The sequence below is a fragment of the Diabrotica virgifera genome, chromosome 5, assembly GCF_917563875.1.
Source record: "Diabrotica virgifera virgifera chromosome 5, PGI_DIABVI_V3a".
NCBI lineage: Eukaryota > Metazoa > Arthropoda > Insecta > Coleoptera > Chrysomelidae > Diabrotica > Diabrotica virgifera.
The window spans coordinates 256,116,540-256,139,239 of NC_065447.1; the positions used below are offsets into that span (position 1 = coordinate 256,116,540).

The 22,700-nt window shown below is 33.6% G+C and overlaps 1 protein-coding gene across 8 annotated transcripts in view; it reads left to right on the forward strand.

Annotated features, from left to right (window-relative positions):
• Positions 1–22,700, forward strand: part of LOC114326119 (cadherin-87A) — a 1,008,603-nt gene that overhangs the window by 930,800 nt on the left and 55,103 nt on the right. For all 8 annotated transcript variants that reach the window (XM_050651140.1, XM_050651141.1, XM_050651145.1 and 5 more), the window contains 5 exons: positions 14,423–14,683; positions 16,463–16,655; positions 18,050–18,162; positions 21,560–21,757; positions 21,902–22,163. In XM_050651140.1, coding sequence (XP_050507097.1) covers positions 14,423–14,683; positions 16,463–16,655; positions 18,050–18,162; positions 21,560–21,757; positions 21,902–22,163 — 1,027 coding nt within the window. The remainder of the gene's footprint in view (positions 1–14,422; positions 14,684–16,462; positions 16,656–18,049; positions 18,163–21,559; positions 21,758–21,901; positions 22,164–22,700) is intronic.

Below are 22,700 nucleotides of genomic sequence, written 5' to 3' on the forward strand. Positions count from 1 at the left end.
TACTATACAATACATCAGAAAGAAAATCCAGTAAGTAAGTAGGTACTTAATACAACCACATTAAAATGTATCTTAACACTTGTAAATGAGTTTTGGGTTTAAGTTATTATACTAAAAACACTTAATGATATCTATAGATACATTATATCTCAAGATATAAACACAAATTAAAACACTAACGATATTTAATAACAAAATATAGCCTCCAAACCACGTATCCTATAATGTTTACAAACAATTCGTAAAATTGATCGTCTGGGTGACGTCACGATGACAATATTTCATTTGTCAATGTCAAAGTTACCATACAACCTATGGTATAGGGACCTTGGGTGTGTCTTTTGTTTTTTTAAATATCTACTTTCTGATGCTGTAAAAAAATTATATATTACTAGGGCGAGTTTGATTGAGAGCTGATTAATACAGATTAAAATTCAAATTTTAAGAATACAAAAGTTTCTTTTGAAGTAAATTAGTCACGACTCTCTTCAAGTCACTCAGCCTGCACGTGTACTTGTATGAGCGATGGTATTTATTGCTGTGTATCTCGAATACTGCCTAATACGGGGCATTCACGCTCTGATTTGTAGTACCACTAGTGGTACGACAAGAGAGAGAGAGTGATACTACTTTGTGGTCCCTCTAGTCGTACTACAACACCATTCACCATCCAACATTTTATCTTTCTAGCCGCCAAAAAAGGTCTTACCTTTCAGCCATCTGTTTTCACGGTGGTGTACACTAAAAAATGTATCCGTAAAGTCTATGCAAAATATAATTCCGAGGATTTGGGTACATAAGTTGAGGTTTCATAATTATTAAGCATGCCATAAGTTTCGTTTCTCTATCATTTGTCTAGGGCTGATATGAACTAATTAATTTTTACGACTCTTGAAATTTTTACGACTTTTTTAGACGTAGGGTAGTTATATTCTATTTTAGTAAACTAAACTGGAGCTGGGATTTGCATTTAAAAATGAATAGTAAATTTGCATAAGATGCCAAAAGAAAATAGTTTTAGATTAATAAGAAACTGGTCTTTATTTACAGAAAGGAAAATGATTGGTCCCAACAAAAAGTAGATAATAAATAATTAGTGATGAGCGAGACTGGTCTTGGTCTTGTGGTCTTGGTCTTGGTCTTGCAGCAAGACCAAGACCAAGACCAAGACCGCCTTTTGGTTGCAAGACCAAGACCAAGACCAAGCTGGCAAGAACAAGACCAAGACCAAGACCGAACCTTGCAAGACCACGCAAGACCAAGACCAACCTGCAAGACTCTTGCACTTTTTTGAGAAAAATTGGTTTTTATTATTTAACTTTATTTTTTGGTTCAATAATATATACTGACAATGTAAGAAACCTTAAACAATATCGAATTTTTAAAATACATAATATTTTGGTTATTTTTTAAGTCGTTTTGATTAAGTCAAATGGTTTGCATTTTCTCAACCTTCAAAGTGTCCAGAAGGCAAGTTTTCAAACGGCGACAGTTCAAGGACAATTGAAATTACTTGTAAGACAAATAAAATGTAATTATAGATAGGGTAATCCATTTAAAAAAATGCAATTAAAAACGGTTTTTCTGTACCAGTAGTTTTCGCTTTTTTGTCTAATAAAAATACTGACACTTATTTCAATTCTTTTCGCATAATCGAGGAAAAATGTAGGTCGTTAAATTTAAAATTAATACAAAAAATATCATAATAAATTTTGAAAAGGGATTCACAATGCTGTGAAATCATTGGGGCCTGAATAAAAAATAACTGGTTGTCGATTTTAATGTGTCAAGCTTGGTATCGCAAAATCCAAAGCTTAGGTTCAGTTTCTGAATATAATGACAAAAATTCCGATACTGGGAAATTTTTAAAATTATTTTTTGGATTAATTTTTTACAATCAACGAAAGTTGGAAGTTGAATTATTTGTGAAAATCGCGGATGACAAACGCGTAAAGAAGTTTACTGATTTCATAGTTGAAAACTATTTGGAAGAATCTAGGTTTTCCCCAGAAAGGGCCAGTACTACAAATAGTAGGTATGTGCCGCACTTGAAATGCATGCGCATCATTTCAGTGTGTTCTAAATTCTAGTTTTTACTACCCACATCCGAATATTTTCAACTTTTTAAATGTCATAATGGGTATTCAATCCAAAAATATGTGAAAATAAAATGTGCGAATAACTCGTGTTACGAGAGCAATGTAGTTTAAATAAAATTAAAGAAGTGCAAGATAACAAATTACAGTATTAAGCGTTTATAACTCCCCATTAGGTATAGTTATTATGTTATAGTATTAGGTCTATAAATAGGTATGGTAAATATGAACGTATTTACTAAAAAGGATGTTTTAGTTTATAAAAAAAGTTAATTATATTAAATAATAATTAAATAGAGTAAAACATATTTGATTTTTGTGTTCTCTTAAAAAAATTTAATTTATGTTCTTAAATTTGACCCTCGTAGGATAAATACTACAGTGTTCGAGTGAAAGGAGCAGATCATTATCTGTTAACAACTACAAACCGTTTATCCCTTTTCGTAAAATCCGTGAATTGAAGGTCGCTGACCATTTGTGGCACCTTTAAGAAGCTCTTTTTCTTTAACATTTTATTAAAATACAGGGGCAATAAACAATAATCCAGACTCAAGACGTGGTCTGAAGGCAGGCGGCAGGTATCGACAGCATGCAAAACACAACGTGACACAACCGAAGGCCGGCAATTGCAACAAGGGTTGTAAATGCAGGTTTTTCCTGCTGATAAACATTACCATTATAAAAATATACTCTAATCTCTTTATATAGAGAGAAATAATTAGGTTATTAGGTGAATGTATAATGTTAAAATTGGTATCCGTTTGAAACTACATTCTACATTCTGTTAAAATTTTAAAGCAAATAATATAGTTTCATTCTTCACATCTTTATTTATTTCAATGTACATTTTATTCGAAATTGTTTGGTTCAAATTATTACTACCAAAAAAGCAAGACCAGCAAGACTCTTGCAGCAAGACCAAGACCAAGAACAAGACCGGCTAGTGCAAGACCAAGACCAAGACCAAGACTGCCTTGTAGCTGCAAGACCAAGACCAAGACCAATCTTGCAAGAACAAGACCAAGACCAAGACTAGCTTGGTCTTGGTCTTGTTCTTGTTTTGCTCATCACTATAAATAATCGTGTATTTTAATAAGAGTAATTTTTGTGACAGTTTATTTTCTACTAAATATTTGCAAAATAGGAATGTTTGCGTAAAGAAACTTGTAGACATCCCATACGCAATATACTGCGAGTCATAAGTTAGGGATATAGAAAATTTATGCTCATTTTCATAGTTGATTTTTTCGTGAACGGATTAACGGATCCCGCTAATGTTTTTTACTATTTTAGATATTTCTTTAGTATTGTTTCGCTATAACTTTTCACATACGTCACGATTCATTTTAAAACAAATTAAGTCAAAACGTAAAGTGAAACGTACGCCGATGTATGTAGTATAATATACATAGTATACAGTATACAAAATGTATATACACATCGACGTTATGTTTTTACTTAATTTGTTTGAAAAGGAATCGTGACGCATGGGAAAAGTTATAGCGGACGAACAATATTATCACAGTTGTGCAAAGATTTACTCAAACTTCTTTTTTGTACTTATACTGGGTGGAGGAAAAGAAATGTTTTTCTTATGTTACTTTGAAACACCCTGTAGAGAGGACGAGGTACAATTAATGCATCGGAATCGTATTATAGTCTTATGTTTGGTGAAATTTTTTTTGAATGTGCCTAATATCTTTAGAAACAAAGAAAATAGACGGTTTTGTATTTTAACTTGTGTTTTAACCGAAACTAAAGTTTGAGACACCCTTTAGGGAGGAAGAGGTAAAATGGTGGTTATGCATCGATACTATGTTGTAGTCTCATCTTTTGTGAATCATTTATTTTTAAAATTTTTCTGATATCTTTAATAACAAAGAAACTAGACCGTTTTACTATTTAATATGTGTTTTAACTGACGACTGCGATATGTGAGGAGGTCACGTCTTATCATACCACTAAGACGACATTATTTCCTATATATATATAGTGCGAAAGAAAAAGAGTGTTCAAAGAAAAAGAATATGTGTAATGTAACTCTCGATATTTAAAGAGCCTCCAGGTAGACACCGAATCCGTATTACTTTCAGGGAAATTCCACCCCAAAACATCATAGAGCCTCTATTAAACAATCTCGTCTCTCTTAAGTTGTGCTGTGCATACCACTTACCTGATCGACAATCGTTTACGTTATGTGCCTTTCTGTTTTTAAAGTTTTGTTAACTGTTATTTGTTAGTGTTAATTTAGTTTTGTTTCAGTAAAAATACATGGTAAGGAGTAAAACCACCTATTTTCTTTGTTATTTTCTTTTCTAGAAAGCTAAAGATATCAGGGAGATTCAAAAAACAAAATGTTCACAAAACATAAGACTAAAATACGATTCCGATCTATACACAGATTTGTACCTCGTTCTCTCTACCGGGTGTTTCAAACTTAACATAAGAAAAACATTACTTTTCTTCCACCCGGTATAAGTACAAAAAAGAAGTTTAATTAAATTTTTGCACAACTGTGTAAATACTAAAGAAATATCTAAAATAATAAAAACAAAAATTAGCGAAATCCGTTAATCTGTTCACGAAAAAATAAACTATAAAAATGAGCATACATTTTCTATATCCTTAACTTATGACTCTCAGTGTAGTGGAAATTTTTAATCCAACATCCAACATCGGCATTCACGCTCCAACTTTCTTTGTAATACCGCTAGTCGTACCACTAGTGGTATTACTAGTAGTACTACAACCCATTCACGGTCTGATTTTAGGTCCAACATATCACTTTCTCTCTCTTGTCGTACCACTAGTAATACTACAAATCAGATCATGAATGAGGCCCTTAACGGTTTTTGTAGCTGCTATGAAATAATCAACAGGTAGTAAGGCCCAGACTCTCCTAACCACTTCCTCACTTCTCTATGAGTTTTCCCGTTCTTCTTGCATTTTCTTAGAAAATTGACCATATTAATGTATATTGTTTACGCCATAAGAAAGTAGGGATTTCAACGAATACAAAGCGTACGGACTTTGTAGAGAAAAAGTACTTTTTCCAAAGTGGAAAAAATTAATATTTTACTTAAAAAAATACAGTGTGTTTGGTACATAAAAAGGTAAATGTACAGTTTTCCAAATTTCGTAAAAAAAAATTGTGGAACTACAACTACAACTTTGCTGTTTAACTTTTTCCATATTACTTCTAGTTTTATCAAAAATCTTGATATACCATTTTTACCCTTAAAAACTCACCCCATTACACTTCCCTCGTAAATTATGTTTCCTTTAATTTTTGTTGTTTTCTTCATCTTACAGTGAGTTATTTTTTTTCTTCACTTTTTACTATTTTTGAAAATTACGGCCCTGGTCTAAAGTATCAAAACGTTGAGTTATAATTTTCGCTTAAAAAGTGGTCCACCTCACAAACAACATTGACATATTTCAGAACCTTTTAGATTTCAGTTATCGATGTGACACGTTGTTTTTACACCTACGTACTTTTTTGAACAGTTCTTTCTATATATTTATCACAAAACTTTGGCAAACATGCATTACGTCTCTCTCGTAACTGCCCTATAAACTTTACCATTTTACGACGAATAGTTACGATTGTTACCCCTCTAAAAGTATCTTAAGCAGGAATCCCATGGAACGTGGTGTAGCGGTCTTCACCAGTTTACGTCGGCAAAGAGAAGTAGAAAATAGATAACAGTAAAAAGAAAAGAGAATAGAGTTAGTATCCCACGTTACTGTGAAATTAATGAATATTTACTTTTGATAAATTTGGTCGAGCCATTTAGATGGAACGTGTTCCCTCGAGTATCGAAGGTACATCACCAGTGTTAGTGGTAGAAAATTTAGTAATGTTGTTCTGAAGCTATTTCCTTGTGGCATTTTTATAATTACGTATTTTTTATGGGAAATAAGCCACAATTTTATTAAAAAATGAATTTATTAACGTTTCGAAGCCCAAATCGGGTTTCGTTGTCAAAATACAAAATACTATTAAAATAAACAAACATGTTGTTGCTAAGTAAAAAATTCTTCTAATAATTTATTTAATCTGACTCATTTATATTGGCAATTCAGATGTATATTATACATTTTAAAGTAGAAGACTTTAAAATGATATCGCCAATATTTATGAGTTGCGTTCCTGGGACGACTTTACTAAAAGATAGTTCATTCGATTACATGAAATCAATCCCAACTCAAGAATATCCGTCGCAAAAAAATCATAGCATGTGATCTGTCTTTAAAAAGACAACCAAATGCAACGATGACAGTAAAATTCTCGCGTTAGATATTCCATAGTAAATCACGAGGGAAAACCAGGAAAAAACCTCGTGATACTATCCCGACATCGTAAGTATTTGGTCTTGCATTTAATCTACCTTTAAAAAAACTAACACCAAATTCTGACTTTAATATGTTTAAATTATAAATAATATTAATATTACATAGATATACAATAAGTAATACTAAAATATAAAATTTGTACTAACTCAATATGTTATTGACTTACTAATCGTGGTATTTTCTTTCTATTGACTTCCTCTTTCAGTATGGGTAACCACATCCTACTGCATTCTACCGAGGAATTTGCGACACAATTGGTTTCATTTAGCATAATTAGAGCCGCTTCGTTGATTTTTCTCTTTTTACTATCTGATTCTTTCAGGACTATACTTGAATCTCTCCACTGAACTCTATGTTCATTATCCCATGCGTGTTGACATATTTGAGATCTATCAAATTCTCTATTTTTAATATAAGACTGATGTTCACTTATTCTAACGTTTAATGGTCTTGATGTTTCACCTAAATAAAATTGTTCGCATTCACAAGGTATTCTATAAATGCAATTCTTTGTTCTTTCTTGTTCATTGTTAGGTTTAGTTTTAGATAGAATAGATCTCAATGTGTTTGTGGTTTTGAATGTTGTTGAAATGTTGAATTTATTTCCTATCGTTTTAAGTTTCTCGGATAGTCCTTTTATATATGGTATTGTTATTTTCCTCGTATTATTTCTTGTGAATGTTGTAGGATCCCGTTCTAAGTTGTTCTGTTCCATTCTCATTCCATTTAAAATGTATAATATACATCTGAATTGCCAATATAAATGAGTCAGATTAAATAAATTATTAGAAGAATTTTTTTACTTAGCAACAACATGTTTGTTTATTTTAATAGTATTTTGTATTTTGACAACGAAACCCGATTTGGGCTTCGAAACGTTAATAAATTCATTTTTTAATAAAATTGTGGCTTATTTCCCATAAAAAATACGTAATTATAAAAAATTAGTAAGTTGGTTAATTCACGCAATGATAAAAATTCGAATACAACGTTGTTAGACCACTTCATAGTAAAATTACCACTCTCTAGCCGTACTACTTGGAAGTAATCTTAATAAAACTTGGGACCACTCACTAGAGATAAGAACACATCTGGAAAAAGCACGTGCAGTGTTTTACAAAATGCAAAAAGTTCTATGCAACCGCCAGCTGGATATCTCATTAAGAACTAGAATACTTAAGTGCTATCTTTTCTCCACCTTGCTCTATGGTTTTCAAGCCTGGACAATGACAGAAGCCACACAAAAAAGAATCCAATCATTCGAACTATTGTGTTACCGTAATATGCTCAGAAAATCCTACATGAGCCATACGACAAATGCGACAAATATTTTGGTCACATCGTAAGAAATTAAAAGTATGAACTGCTCCAACTTAAAATCGAAAGCAAAATCAATAGCAAAATGGGACCAGAAAGAAGAAAAAACCTACGACAATAGACGAATATGACCTCCATAGGCAACAAATAAGATTAAATGGGCAAATGTAATGGCCATCGTCCTAAGGCACCGTAAGAAGAAGAAGCCGTACCACCCTCTAGCCGAGTAGGAAGGGTTGGAGGGGTATGTAGAGATAATGGATAATCTAAAGGACTATGACTCATGCATGCGCAGAGTACAAATTTACGCTTCGACCGTACAAATTTTAATAATTTTGGACGAACCTGCGCGCAGATATATTCTAGCACCAGCGTGCATAACAAAGGCAAAAAAAAAGATAATATGTAACTCGACAAATTAAACAAACATAAAAATATACTTGGTGCTACTTAACTTTTTGATATACCTTGGTAGCTCTAAGTCTTCAGAGATCTGGGGGTGTGGATTATAGAATAGAATAGAATAGAAATATGCTTTATTGTCACTGAAAATACAAATTTTATGGAAAAAGCTTAATTAAAGTCAGAAAAAAAAATAAATAAATAATATCTAACAATAACAATAACAAATACAATTTTCTGAAATTTGATAAATCGTCAATATAAAAAAAATATACATAAATACAAAATATAAGTTAATAAAGTAAAGAAAAAAAACAAAATCGATATATTGCAACAATTTATAGAAATTGCAAAGTGAATATACAACAAAGTAAACTATTTATAGACATAGGAACTAATAAGTTTAAGCTGCTGCATGTGACACCCAAATATAGATAAGTTTGGTTACTTGTACATTACACTGTAATTTCTTAGTTAGTCATTAAGAAACTCTTCTACTGAATAATATGGTCTTTTAGATAGATGAGCTTTTGTCATTTTACGGAATTTGGGGAAAGATGTTGCAGATTTGAGTTGTAAAGGAAGATGGTTGTATAGTTTTTTTGCGGAATATAATATAGATTTCTTTACTAACTCAGAGGACGGGATCGGTAAATAGACATCAAAATTTGAATTTCTGGTGGAGTAGTCATGACGAGGCCTTGCTGGAAAGACGTGCATGTGTTTACGAATTAAGCAAACAGTTTCTAAAATATATAAAGATGTAAGGGTTAAAATGCCGTGATCTTTGAAGTAACTTCTGCAATGTGTTGTTCTTCTGAGGCCAAACAGATACCTTATTGCTCTTTTTTGTAATTTAAAAATAACATCTAATTGGACAGCTGTACTAGAACCCCAAAAAGGAAGACCATATCGAAGATGAGACTCGAACAAAGAAAAATATGTTAGTTTAGAAGATGCTAAATTGAGTTCTTTCGAAACAGATCTTATAGCATAGCAGGCTGAGGCGAGTTTCTTACTTAACACATCAATATGAAGGGACCATTTGAGGTTGCTGTCTAAAAAAATACCAAGAAATTTTACAGAATCGACGGTAGAGATCTGGCTGTTATTAACAAGCAGGGGTTGAAGAGCACTTTTATAGGATAATGCTACTGTCTTATCCACGTTAAAAGACAATAAATTAGAGTCAGACCAGGTTTTTATCGTAAGCAAATCAGAAGTTATAGTTGCATGAAGAGATGCAATAGTTGAGTTGCTCCAAGTGATACTGGTATCATCAGCAAAAAGAAAGATTTTTCCATCGATTTTTAAGTTAGTGATGTCATTTATAAAGATAAGGAACAGTAGAGGACCCAATACTGAACCTTGTGGTACTCCACATACAATGTTTTTGAGACTAGAGTCAGTATCATTTGCTCTAACTAGTTGTTTCCTATTATTCAAGTAAGATTGGAACCAATTCAAAGAAATACCTCGAATCCCATAGAAATTTAGTTTTTTAATCAAAATGTCGTGATTTACACAATCAAAAGCTTTGGCATAGTCACAGAAAACAGTGACAGTATAAAGATTATTGTTTAGTGCTTGGTAAACCTCATGAAACACAGAAAACAAGGCATCAGTGGTACATTTATTAGTTAAAAAGCCGAACTGATTTTGGGATAAGATGTTGTTATCAATGAGAAAGGACATAAGACGGGTTTTTATGAGTCTCTCAATAATTTTTGAAAGTACCGGTAGTAAGGCAATAGGTCTATAGTTGCAAGCATTAGATTTTTCACCACCCTTATGAAGGGGAATAATAATGGCTATCTTTAGGCACTCTGGGAATTTGCCTCTTTCAAAGGAATCATTAATTAGTGAGACGAGGTTTTCCAACACATTTTCTGTGAGATTTGAGAAGATTTTTATGGATAGTCCATCAGTACTACAGGATGATTTGCTTTTGATACTGTTGATAGTTTGGATCGGTTCAGATATATCGATTGGTCTTAAAAAGAATGAATTCGAGAACACTCCTGAATTGGGGAGATAGGAAATGGGATCTTTTTGTGGCAAAATAGTAGAAGTTATATTTTTACTCACATTAACGAAATATTCGTTTAGATTTTCCGGGTCTGGAAGGGCAAATGTTTGAACTGCGTGAGTTCTATTTCGAAGATCGTTTATTATGGACCAAGTTTCTTTTGCAACACTTTTAGAGCTTTCCATACGATTTTGATATTAGGCTTTTTTAGCTGATTTGATGAGTTTTAGATAGGTTACCCTGTACTTGGTGATATATTGAGTGACAGAGACGTTGGTAGCAAATTTCTTGATATACAATAGTGAGCGCATATTTTTGGCTGATATGCGAATACCTTTTGTAGCCCAGGGTTTGTGATGTTTTGGCTTAATTGAAATTAAAGGAAATGCCTTATTGAAGATAGAGACCAGCTTTTCTATAAAATCGTTGAAATTATAGTCCACGTCCGCAGAAGGAAAATGCCACTCAGAAGTTAAGCATAAATTTTGAAATTTATGAAAATTCCGAGCGGAAAAAATCCTACCTAAACGTCGGGTTTTCGAGGAGGGTTTGCTGAAGATGTTAAACTTCGTAAATACTGCTTCATGATCTGATAATCCCGCATTAATAATTGTAGAGCAGACATCAAGGGGTGAGAAATCTGAGACAATATAGTCAATTATGGTAGATGAAGTTTTTGTAATCCTTGTAGGAGAATTAACGTGCATTGAGAGACCATATGATTCGAATATGTTGACCAAGGACATTTGGGTAGCACAAGTAGCATCATAATTAATGTTGAAGTCCCCGCATAGAATTTTTCTGCTTCTATAAGGCAAGTCATCTAACAAATTTAGCAGGTTCTGAAAAAATAGTTCCACAGGGGAGTCAGGTGATCTATAGATGCAAATAATGTAAAGATTAAGATTTTTATTATAAACTAGGGAAAACTCAAAGAAGGCTTCATTTAACAGAAAGTCATATTTTGTAATCAGAGAAAAATCATTATTTCTAGAAAGAATTAGGGTGCCTCCATGAGCTGAACTTGGACGATCATACCTAGCAATTGTGGTATATTTTTCTACAAAAAAAGGCTCGTTGACTTCAAGCCAGTGCTCTGTAACCGCAACTATCGGGGGAAATCCTAATTCTTCCAGAAACAAAAATAATTCGTCAGTTTTATTTCTTATAGAACGAATATTAATCAGAACCATACTAAAGTTGTCATCACTAAAATTATTCGAGGTTTCTAGTTCCTCAGAACACGTCGTGTTATTTAAAAATTTCGTCTTGGAGAGCTAGTAGAATAATAATTTCGGTGACATTCCCTTGATTTTTGTAGATGTATGATTCTTTCTGAACTTAGAAAGGACCTATAAGCAACAAGATCAGCTTCCACCTCAGCTGGACCAATTCCATAGGCATCATTAAATTCTAGAAGAATTTTTCTTAGTTCCTCAGTCTTGGTAGGTAGTCCTTTGGAAGCCAAAAATAGTTTCACACTGGTGTTGGTATATCCATCACAAAATACTGAGGCAGGTGTAGGAAAGCAAGATGTAGCTTAATTGCTTTTAATATATCCGGTTCCCTTAATCTTGCTAGAAGATATCGACTGTTTGAGTTATTGGTTAATCTAATTCTTGGTGGTGTTAAAGGATCCAAATTTATGGATGGTTCCAAAGTATCTTTCTTAATGAAATTAATTTGGGAACGGAACGGATCTTTAGATTTGCAAATTTCGATGGCCTGCTTGTCAGTAACTATATTTGTGTTTTGAACTTCATTTTTGTTTTTACTTGGAATGGTAATTGGATTTTCCAAGCTAACTGGGCTGCTGATGTGCTTCGGTTTCATATTAGCATCAGATGAAGTTGTTGGTTCGGAGCATGAGGATTCTGTAGACCATTTAATGTTTACACCCGGTGGCCAAATTTCCTTATTAAATAATAAGTCAATAGATGTTTTAGACTTAATACCTATTTTGAATGAGGACCCTGTTGTTGTGTTGGCATCTTTAAGAAGGGCATAACATCTTATATATTCCTTGATACCTAGCTTCTCTTTAATGTAGTGAACTACTTGAATAGGAGTGTAAATTGGGGTTAAGTTGCTAATAACGACAAAGTGGCATTTATCTTCTGCACTTTTTGATTTTGTGACTGGACTAGCTTCGAAATGTTGAGTGTCTTCGGTTTGAGTACTTGAAGTGGCATACACAATGTCTCTCTTCGATACATCTTTCTTCGTTGGTATAGCAGGTAGTTTATTTGAAAGATTACTCATTTGATTAGATATTTCACTTACGTTTGAAGAGAGCCTATCTAGTCCCAATTTTATTTCAGATGAATTTGAATCTTGGACTTGCACCTTAATCGTGTCATTGGAACAGCCGAAAAAAACTGACGATATATTGAAGATATCTTGTTCCATCTGCTAATAGATTTTAAATATAATTAAGAATATATTAAGAAACTCAATTGCTCGGGGGCGCCATTGAATAAAAAGAAAATGAAAGACGAAACATACATAAAACTTCAAAAAAAATAACTAAAGTAAAAAGTTAATAAAAATATATAGTTATCATAAGATACAAACACATTTACATAAATATAAATATATCATGACCTACCTTAGTGTTCTCATGTTGATTTCTCACTTATGAACAGGAGAAAGGGACCAGGTAATAATATTATCAATCAAAAAAAATTATTATAAAATGAATCAACTTTTTATTAAAATAAAAAAATAAAAAATGAAATGATGGATCTCTTGTATACAATATAAGAGATTATGTTTACAAAAACAATAAAAATGTTTACAAACAATACCTTGTCATATAATCCTGTCCTCATTCTTCACGTTGTGAATGTCCAAAAACAAGCACTTTTCACTGAATTTAGATAAAGAATAGTACACAAGTTTTTATTTTCATGAAAAGTTTCACCAAAAAAATAAATAAACTTCCAAATCTACTCAGATTGACTTTTTAAAATAACTTTTGAGGTATCTAGGATTATCTTTAGCACTTAGTCCATAACTGCTTACAAAAACAAACTTAGGTAGTGTAGTATACACTAAAATAAACTGGTTCTTTGTCTAACAGCGGCATTTGACTTGTGACTAAGTACTGCTTCTAATACTCTACATTTTCACTTAAGTTCTCAATCAAGACTTCCAATTAAAAAACTCAAACTAAAAATTCAACTCAACTCTTCAGAAACCGCGTCGTGGCGGCTCCAACCGAGGCTACAACTCAACCTCCGACTTCAACTTCCAAAACTTGAATTCGTTAATCTCACAACTTGAATGAATCTCTTAAAAACCAAAACGCTTCCTTCCAAAACCCACTCCATTTCTCTCATTCTACCCTACTCATCTAATCAACCAATAAGAAAAAAGTTCAATACTTCCTTCTTTCATCATTGACTAATAAAAAAAATAACTAAGCTTCCTACATTTTTTATCGACCAATAGGGAAAAACAAAACATACTTCAAGACCAACCTACTTAGTAGGGAACCATGAAAAATCAGTTCGCAAAGTCAGCAAAACTCTCCCAGTTCCACAGTTCCATTAACACCTGTACTCTCTAATACTCAAAGCAGCACGTTTGTGTATCTAACTCCCAAGATTTGTGGAGCCAAAACGATCATTAGCTACAATGTAACTCTTTTTTACATCACAAACTGAACACAGGAAATCGAATATAGATACATATGACTGTAAAATATAATAACGTCTTTCTTGAACAAGACGGATAAACTTCAAATTCTCACGTTTTTTTTTTCGGGACAGAAATAAATTCCTTTCATTCGCTTGGCATATGAAGCGATATTTTTATGTCTACAGGATGGGACAAAAATATGTTACGATACATGTACAATTTTTGGTTTCTGCATAAGGCAAAATAATTGCGTTCTTTTGAACCGTTTCAATATGTAGGTCATAGCTCCTGAGAAAATCCATTACTTCTACCTACTCTTTATCAGCTTCTGACTTCCATTGAACCGTGTTGATTTACCGACAAACGATGGGAGAACCCGTGACGATCCTCGCCAGCGATAAATGGAGAGTACGGTTCTAGCCCAAACATTATAAATCACAAATTTTAAGAGAAAGTAAAGACGTTGATTCATGTCTTTAGTTTTTATCTTTGTCTATTACATATTTTCTATTTCTCTTTGCGTGCCACGCCACGTTCCATGGTATTCCGGCTTTAATTTACCTGACCTGAATTGTTACAGGCGCCCTACGAGTTCACCGTTAACGAAGATACGTTACCTGGAGCGAAAGTGTTTTCGCACATTATGGTGGTAGATAAAGACACTACAGGTTCCAATATAGAGGTGGAATGCATTACTCTATCGAGTGATCCTGATGCTTGTGATGTCTTTAATGTCGAAGCGATCAATTCAGAGCAGAATTTATATACGGGCGCCATCACGCTCATGAAGAAACTCGACTACAATGCCAAGAGCAGTTACCACTTTATGATAAAAGCTTCGGTAAGTATTTATTAATAAATAACCAAAAGATATATTAGATTTTTTTTGTTTGTTCATCTCTCTCTCTAGTTCCATCCCTCCATGTGGAGTCTTGGGCGCTTATGCGTTTATTGGCCAAAAGTGTAAGATTACTGTCTGGCCGGGGCAGCGCATCTTCTTTTGTTTTTATTCTCTGGATAAACTGTGTACTAGTTCCCATTCTCTTCAATTTTTTGTTCTCTTTTTGACTTCACCCCATCTTAGTCTAATTTTTTCGTGTTCTCTCGTCGTTGTTTTTTTCCAGGTGTTGCCTGGTCTGCCTCTCTTTCTTTTCCCCTCTGGTTGGAATTCAAGTGCTTGTCTTGCTATGTTGCTTTGGTCTTTCCGCAAAGTGCGGTCAATCCATTTTCATTTTTTTTCCTTAAGTGTAGTAGATAAGTTAGTTTGCTTTGTTCTTTCCCATAGTTCTGTATTAGTCATTCTGTTGGGCCAGTTAATTTTCAGGATTTTTCTTAGAGATTTGTTTACAAAAGTTTGCAGATTTTTAATTGTGTTTTCGTCCTGTTTCTTGTTTGCTTGTAATGCTTGTTTGTTCATAAATATGCAATAATCTTTTAATCTCGGCTTCAAATTATTGCAGACTTTCGTTATGTTTTTGATATCGGCCTTTCAGCTGATTTTGGAAACCTACTTTAGATGCTGCTGACCAAATCGTGACTATAAAGCTTGAACGAGAGAGATATATCTGAGTGCATGCTGTGTAAGAAATTGCAAGACGGTTGCTGCCGTTTCCGAAGCGACACTACCAAAGAAGCCTCCATTTCTTTCTCAGTGCAGCGATTTGATATAGCTGCAGCTTCGACTTGAAAACGATGTTCCCCATGCTGTTTTGCCGTTGAATGTGCATGGTTATAAAATTTTGCTAGTTCTAATTGTACCTGATTCAACTAGGGAAGGGGATGAGACTTTTTATTCAGATTCGACATTAGTTACTAAACAATTATTATAGATACAGAGGCTTAGGTACCAATTTTTCATTCTAACTCGGCCAATTTGTCTTGCTGAATTAAATTTTAAATCGTGTACTTTTTTATTTTCTAAATCGGGTTTTAAATCTTTTTTGTACTGTTTTATTTTCTAAATCGGCTTTCATATCGTTCTATTGTTCTTCTAATTTGTCTGTTCCAGTAGTAATTTGACTTTCCTCTATTTTAAGCTCAACTTTTTGTGAATTTGTGATAAATTATTAACGATTTACACCTCTCCTTTTGTATGCATCACCTTCTCCTCTTCCATTTTTTGTCTACGCCTTTCTTTCACTTCTTTCTTCTCTTGCCTACGCTTCTCTTCCTCTTCATTCTCTCTCTTCCTATTTCATTTTTAAAAACAATTCACCAGATAATCGTTTAACCATTATATTAACAATTACATAATATATATTTTTTATCTCACCGCTGTCACCAATGTTATACTTCTTTTTAATCGAAGAGAATAACTTACGTTATTGCTAAATTCAACTAAATCTCCTATTTACGACAAATTTCTCAGTTGACGTACTTGGTCTCGATCTTGTAGCAAGTAGCACTGTTTTTTTTTTAGTTGAATTTCTGAGGGTGATGTTCTCCCTCAGATTGTTATTAAATTCTGATCTTTCTGTGCTTGTAGTTAATTTAATTAAAAATTGTTCAAATTTTATCATTTATTGTTATTCTCTTTTTATACTGAACGTTGAGTCAGTGTCAAAAATGTATGTAGGATTTTCCTACATGTCAGAAATGTATATCATCTTATGATTTCTAGGATGGAGAATTGACAAGTACAACGAATGTTGATGTCAAAGTTGGCGATGTTCAAGATACCCCTCCATATTTCGTTGGTAATTTGACCGCAGAAATCAAGGAAGATGTCTCCATTAACACTCTCGTTATGACTGTTCATGCCGAAGATGGTGATCGAGGAAACCCAAGGAAGATAGTATATGAGTTGGTGAACAGTAAGTATAGTTTATTAACACGTAAGTAAAGAGGAAATGACTAATTTAATAGGTTTGTTCTAGCAAACAGTCAAACTAGTCAGAAACCGTCAGCAAACAGTTGCTCAGTGAGAAAATATAATACAGTCACCAGTGCTATCCCCTCTACTCGCGCTGGTCCACTATTCGCTTATGGTTTCAAACCGTTTGAAACTGATGCTAGAACAAACCTATTATATACAGATTTTTTTCTATGATTGAAGTTTATTGAACTGAAATCAAATTAAAGGATAATTTAAGGGATAATTAATTAAGGTTAATAATCCACTTCTGACACCAATGTAATGTTTATTTTAATTTATTTAAAGTCTTCTAACTTCTTCAAGTTCCATCTTCTCTTCAAGGTTGGAAATCGTCATGGCTATGTGGATCCTGTTGACTGCCCCTCTAAATAGTTCTGCATTCAAACCATTCCCTCAAATTCTTAAGCCAGAATATTCTCCGTCTTCTCTCATTTCGCTTTCCTTGGATTTGCCTTACATAATTAGTTGTAAGAATGAGTATTTTTCTCTTTCATCACATGTCTTAAGTACACAAGTTTTCGTCTTCGGATAGGTATAGTATAGTATAGTATATGACTTAACATCTCATGTGGGGTTTCGCCGCTTTCGCTTTTTAGATCCATTTTACGGGATGGATCAGTCCCCATTATCATTGTATTTGTTCACTAATATGTCTCCATTTCTTTCGGTCTATTGCCTTCTCTTTCTATTTTGTAATTCTTGACCCTCTTAGGTCCTCCTCTACTTCAGTTAACCATTTCGATCTGGGTCGACCACGTCTCCTTTTTCCTCCTGGTTGCCATAATATCATAGCTTTTGATAGGTAGTTAATATTATTTCCACTTCATTTACTATATTCTGTAAAACACCAAAATTTAATGGCGCCCAATTTGTTCAGATACACTTATTTTAGTGTCCACGTTTCCAAGCCGTAAAGAACAGTAGAGAACACGTAACACGAAGTTGAAGAAGTTTTGGCTCCTTTATATAATCGCCGATTACAGACAATCAAGCCCGAGCACCGATTGTGTAGAGGACATACTCGGCTATAATTGCCCATGATTGTCTATGATCGCCCATAACTGTCTAGGATCCGTGAATTTGCGGTTTTTGGAGATACTTCAAAGAGAATCGTCGAGTAATAAATAATAAGTTGATGCGTTGGACGATTGTGTGGTCACTTGCACGATGCTTGTGTCGATCATAGACAATCACACGATCGGCCATCATCGACGATAGTGAAGAGCAGGCATAACACTAAAACTAAAATACGGCGAATTTATAACATTTATTTATTTAACAGTACAAATATAATTACACAATAAGTATTTTCAATATCTTTGCTTGTTCTAGATCCCATGGACTATTTTCTTTTGGATTCGATAACCGGTGAGCTAAGAACAGCGAGACCAATTGATAAGGAATCAATCGACAACCCTGGGGGTATTTTGAAATTTAATATAAGGGTAAGTATTTAATTTATTTTAATTTCCTTTATACGTCTTTTTGGAACGTTACATTCAAAATGAGATGCGCAGATATTGTTTTTCCCCTAAATTTTCATTTTAATCACACTGTTTGAATTTAATTACTGACTCTGTACAACAAATATCTTGCAGTAACTTCTTTATGAAACAACTCAAGGAGTTAGACAAAGGGAAAGTCTCAGCTCAGTGCTATTCATAAATGTCTGTAATAGATGAGATAGTGAAAGAATGTAAGAAAACTTTCAAAAAATACTGTGTCGGTTGGATCAGAATGCAAATGATAAACGTTGAAATGTGTATATTTGCAGACGACAACTTATTATTTGCAGACAAATACAACTTAAATGTAAACAAAGAGAAGACTCAGATAATGAAAATAACAAGGAAACAAGAGGCGGAAGATTAAATAGAAGTAATGGTAGATCAACAACAAAGGAGACATCGAGGATGATCTTAACAACAGAGTGGAAAACACAGGAAAACTATTCAAAGAAAGGACTAAATAGTGGATTCTAATATATAGACGTACGGTGACATACGGAGCAGAAAACTGGATCTTAAACAAAAAACATCAAAGCAGAATTCAGGCAGCAGAGATGAAATACCTCAGAAGAACAATTGGAGTAAGAAGAACATATAGGATAAGAAATGAGGAAATAAAACACTGAAAACGTTTGTTTTCTGTACTTTCACAAAATTTATTACAACTATGTGACTACAGCTGTTTCGGCAGAGTGCCTTTCTCAAGTGAATTAGATTACTATAAGTTTGCCTTTTTAAAGTCTTTAACTGAAGAGGTTGAGGAGTGGGGAGCTGTTTGTCTCTAGTTGGTCATTCAGAATTATATCTGTATTTTTCAATTTATTAATTTCCATAGATTCTAATAGAGATAGCTTATGGCCTTTATTTTGAATATGCAGAATTTGAAACTGTTCATTAAAAGAATGATTGTGATCTAGAAGGTGAAGTGCGTATGTAGAAGTGTCTGTTTTTCTATTGTTGAAAGCCCTTTTGTGTTCTGCTATCCGTTTGTCAAAGGTTCTGCCAGTTTGACCGATGTAAATTTTCGGACAGTCACCACAAGTTAGTTTGTAAACACCACTCTGTAGTTGTTTTCTCTTTCGGCTCTTATTGTTTTTAATATATTTGCTTAAGTTGTTGTTAGTTCTGAAAGCTGGTGTTATTCCTTTCTTTTTTATGTAGCTGTGATAGAGCAGAAGGTACTGGGTTCTTTCTGTGGTGGTGGATAGACTAATTTCAGGGAAGAACTGGCAGAACCTTTGACAAACGGATAGCAGAACACAAAAGAGCTTTCAACAATAGAAAAACAGACACTTCTACATACGCACTTCACCTTCTAGATCATAATTATTCTTGTAATGAACAGTTTCAAATTCTGCATATTCAAAATAAATGCCTTAAGCTATCTTTATTAGAATCTATAGAAATTAATAAATTGAAAAATACAGATATAATTCTGAATGACCAACTCGAAACAAACAGCTTCCCACTCCTCAACCTCTTCAGTTAAAGACTTTAAAAAGGCAAACACATAGTAAACTAAATCACTTGAGAAATGCACTCTGCCGAAACAGCTGTAGTCACATAGTTATAATAAATTTTGTGGAAGTATAGAGAACAAACGTTTTCAGTGTTTTATTGTTAGATAAAATGAACTTCCGTCAAGTATCGGTCGAATCCATCAATTATAATGAGGAAATAACTGACAGACTCAAACTCAAAGTGATACTCGACTTGGTACTTATCCTGGGACGGAAATTCATATTACGCTTTTTTAAGTTATCAAAGTCAGTTTAAAAATTGCAAAGCGGCATGGACATTATGTAGCGCCGTATGTCGAAAAAATAATAAAAATTAGTCTTTCCTCCACCTGAGAAAAAACCCAATACCTTTTTTTGGAGTACATATACAGGCAAGATATCAAAAAAATATCCAAACACATAAAAAGAAAGGAATAACACCAGCTTTCAGAACAAACAATAACCTAAGCAAATACAGGTTGTCCCGGAAAATAGTGCGTTTCTTCAAGGTACGGGCTAAGTGCACCATTTAGAGCAAAAAAGTCTGATAAAATTTTTTTGTAAAATAAACAATTTTCAAAAAAATAATTTATTAATTGTAATGCATTTGATTAATGTCCACAGAAATGCAAATAGAGCCGGCAACGCTGCGTTTCTTCTTCTGAGTAAAAATAATTTTACTGGAACTCAACTATCATGAATCATCGACCATTAGGCATAATATTATGTATTGATAAAATACTGATAACAATGATAGAAAAACAGCATAAAATTTGTGTTTATTAAATATCTAATAAAGAAGGTTTGTACAGTGTTTAAATTAAATGAAAAATTTTTATTACAATCAACTCAATCAAGCTACGTCTTCAAAAGTATCTATCGGTAGAACATGTTACAAAAAATTTGAGTATTACACTTCTCCGTTCAATCTTCTGGGAAGTTCGAGTGGTTCAATCAGATGATTACTAATAATCCCAGCCCATACATTAATACTTTTGGCATTATTAAAGTAAAACACACAAACACCATTTCTCGTAAAACAAGCTTTATCTGCACACAACACTACACATTTTGTTTTGAAACCATCTACAAAACCTTAAACTTCGAGGTAAATTGCCTTGGTGTACCTAAATCTTGCACTAATTATACACTATAGGTATTACGTAATTAACATGATACTTGCGATCGAAATCATGACAATACCACAGTACAATACCATAACAATAAGATGTATTCTCGGGTTACAGGTAATTATGATATTATGACTGTTTGTGTTTACAATTTTAAAAATATCTTCGCTATGCCAAAATAAATAGAGCTGCCGGGTTTCCAAAAGTAAATTTTAGTAAAAGACATTATTTTATTTTTTTGAGACAACAGACGACTGTAGATAAAAATGTATAAGGAAGTTTTCTTTAAAATTGTGTATTCTACCCACACCTTTAAGGAACGCATTATTTTCCGAGACACCCTGTATATTAAGAACAACAAGAGTAAAAAAAGCACTTACACAGTGGTGTACACAAAACTCATGTGGTGACTGCCCAAAAACTTACATCGGTCAAACTGGTAGAATCTTTAACAAACATATAGCAGAACACAAAAAAGAGCTTTCAATCATAGAAAAACAGATTCTACGTATTTTACTGTTATTGAGGTTATCCCTGTGTTATTGATGGATCCCTTAAGGGTGTTTATTTTTATTTTCTGAACTGGTTGTTTTGTTTAATTTTTACTGCCTACTGTCTGTTAGCGATTAACATATTAATTTAATCTACATATATCTTGTACCTTTTAACTAATATGCTAATAATAATCATCATGAATACTTTCAGGCCTACGAAGTAGTAAATGGTAGTAAAAGTAACACCCCTCTAACGGTCTCCACGGCCGAGGCAACCGTTAGAATAATAGATGTCAACGACGAGCCCCCGACATTTAACAAAAGAGAGTACACAGTGGAAATTCCGGAGAATATTCCAGAGGGTTCTGCCCTGCCAGGGCTGGATATGACTGTCAACGATCCAGATGAGGTGAGACACTTTTGTCTTTACGAAATATTGCTAGTACAGAACATAACTCTTTTAAAGGAAGTTCCTCTAAAGGAACCCAAGGAACTTTTTAATAGCAAGTTGATCCTACATAGTTATTAAATAGCAATTCTTTTATATTTTCAGGATAGTAACTCAGAGTACTCTCTGGACCTCATAGACATCTCTGAAGTATTCTCGATCGAGCCAAAGACCGCTTCTGGATGGACTCCTGTAACCATACGAGTGGCTAATAGTTCCTTGGATTATGAAGATCTGAATCAAAGAAAATTTATCATTCTTGCGGTTGCGAAAGAGCTCCGTACACAAGAAAAACTTTCGTCCACGGCCACAGTCACAATAACTGTTGTGGACGTTAATGATAATGCCCCCAGCTTCGATCAAGAAGGTAATATCTCTTGGTCTTCTTTATGTGTCACGTTTAATTAACTAATCAGCTACTTTCATATGTTCAACATATATTTTGGTCCTTCGAGCCGGATCGGAAGACCATGAATCAAGTTGAACAAAGTTGGAATCATAAATATATGAAGTGAAAGATGAATATGAAAATATGTATGGAATAATTAAGAAAATGAAGCAAGAACGAAATATTGATTCACAAATAGGCCGTAGGTATATTTTGACCACCGGACGTTGTGAATCTTCAGATCTTCTTCTTAGGGTGCCTGTCCATTCCGAACGTTGGCGATTATTCTGGTTATGATGACTTTGTTGGTTGCTATACGGAATAGTTGTGTTGAGGTCTTTCTATACCATGCTGTCAGGTTAGCAAGCCAGGATATTCTTCTTCTTTCTGGAGCCCCTTTTTCCTCAATTTTACCTTTTAAAATGCATTGGAGTAGCTCGTATCTGCCTTGATTTCTCATTATATGTCCCAGTACTGCAGCACACGGCCCTTCACGATGTTGACTAAATCTACGGT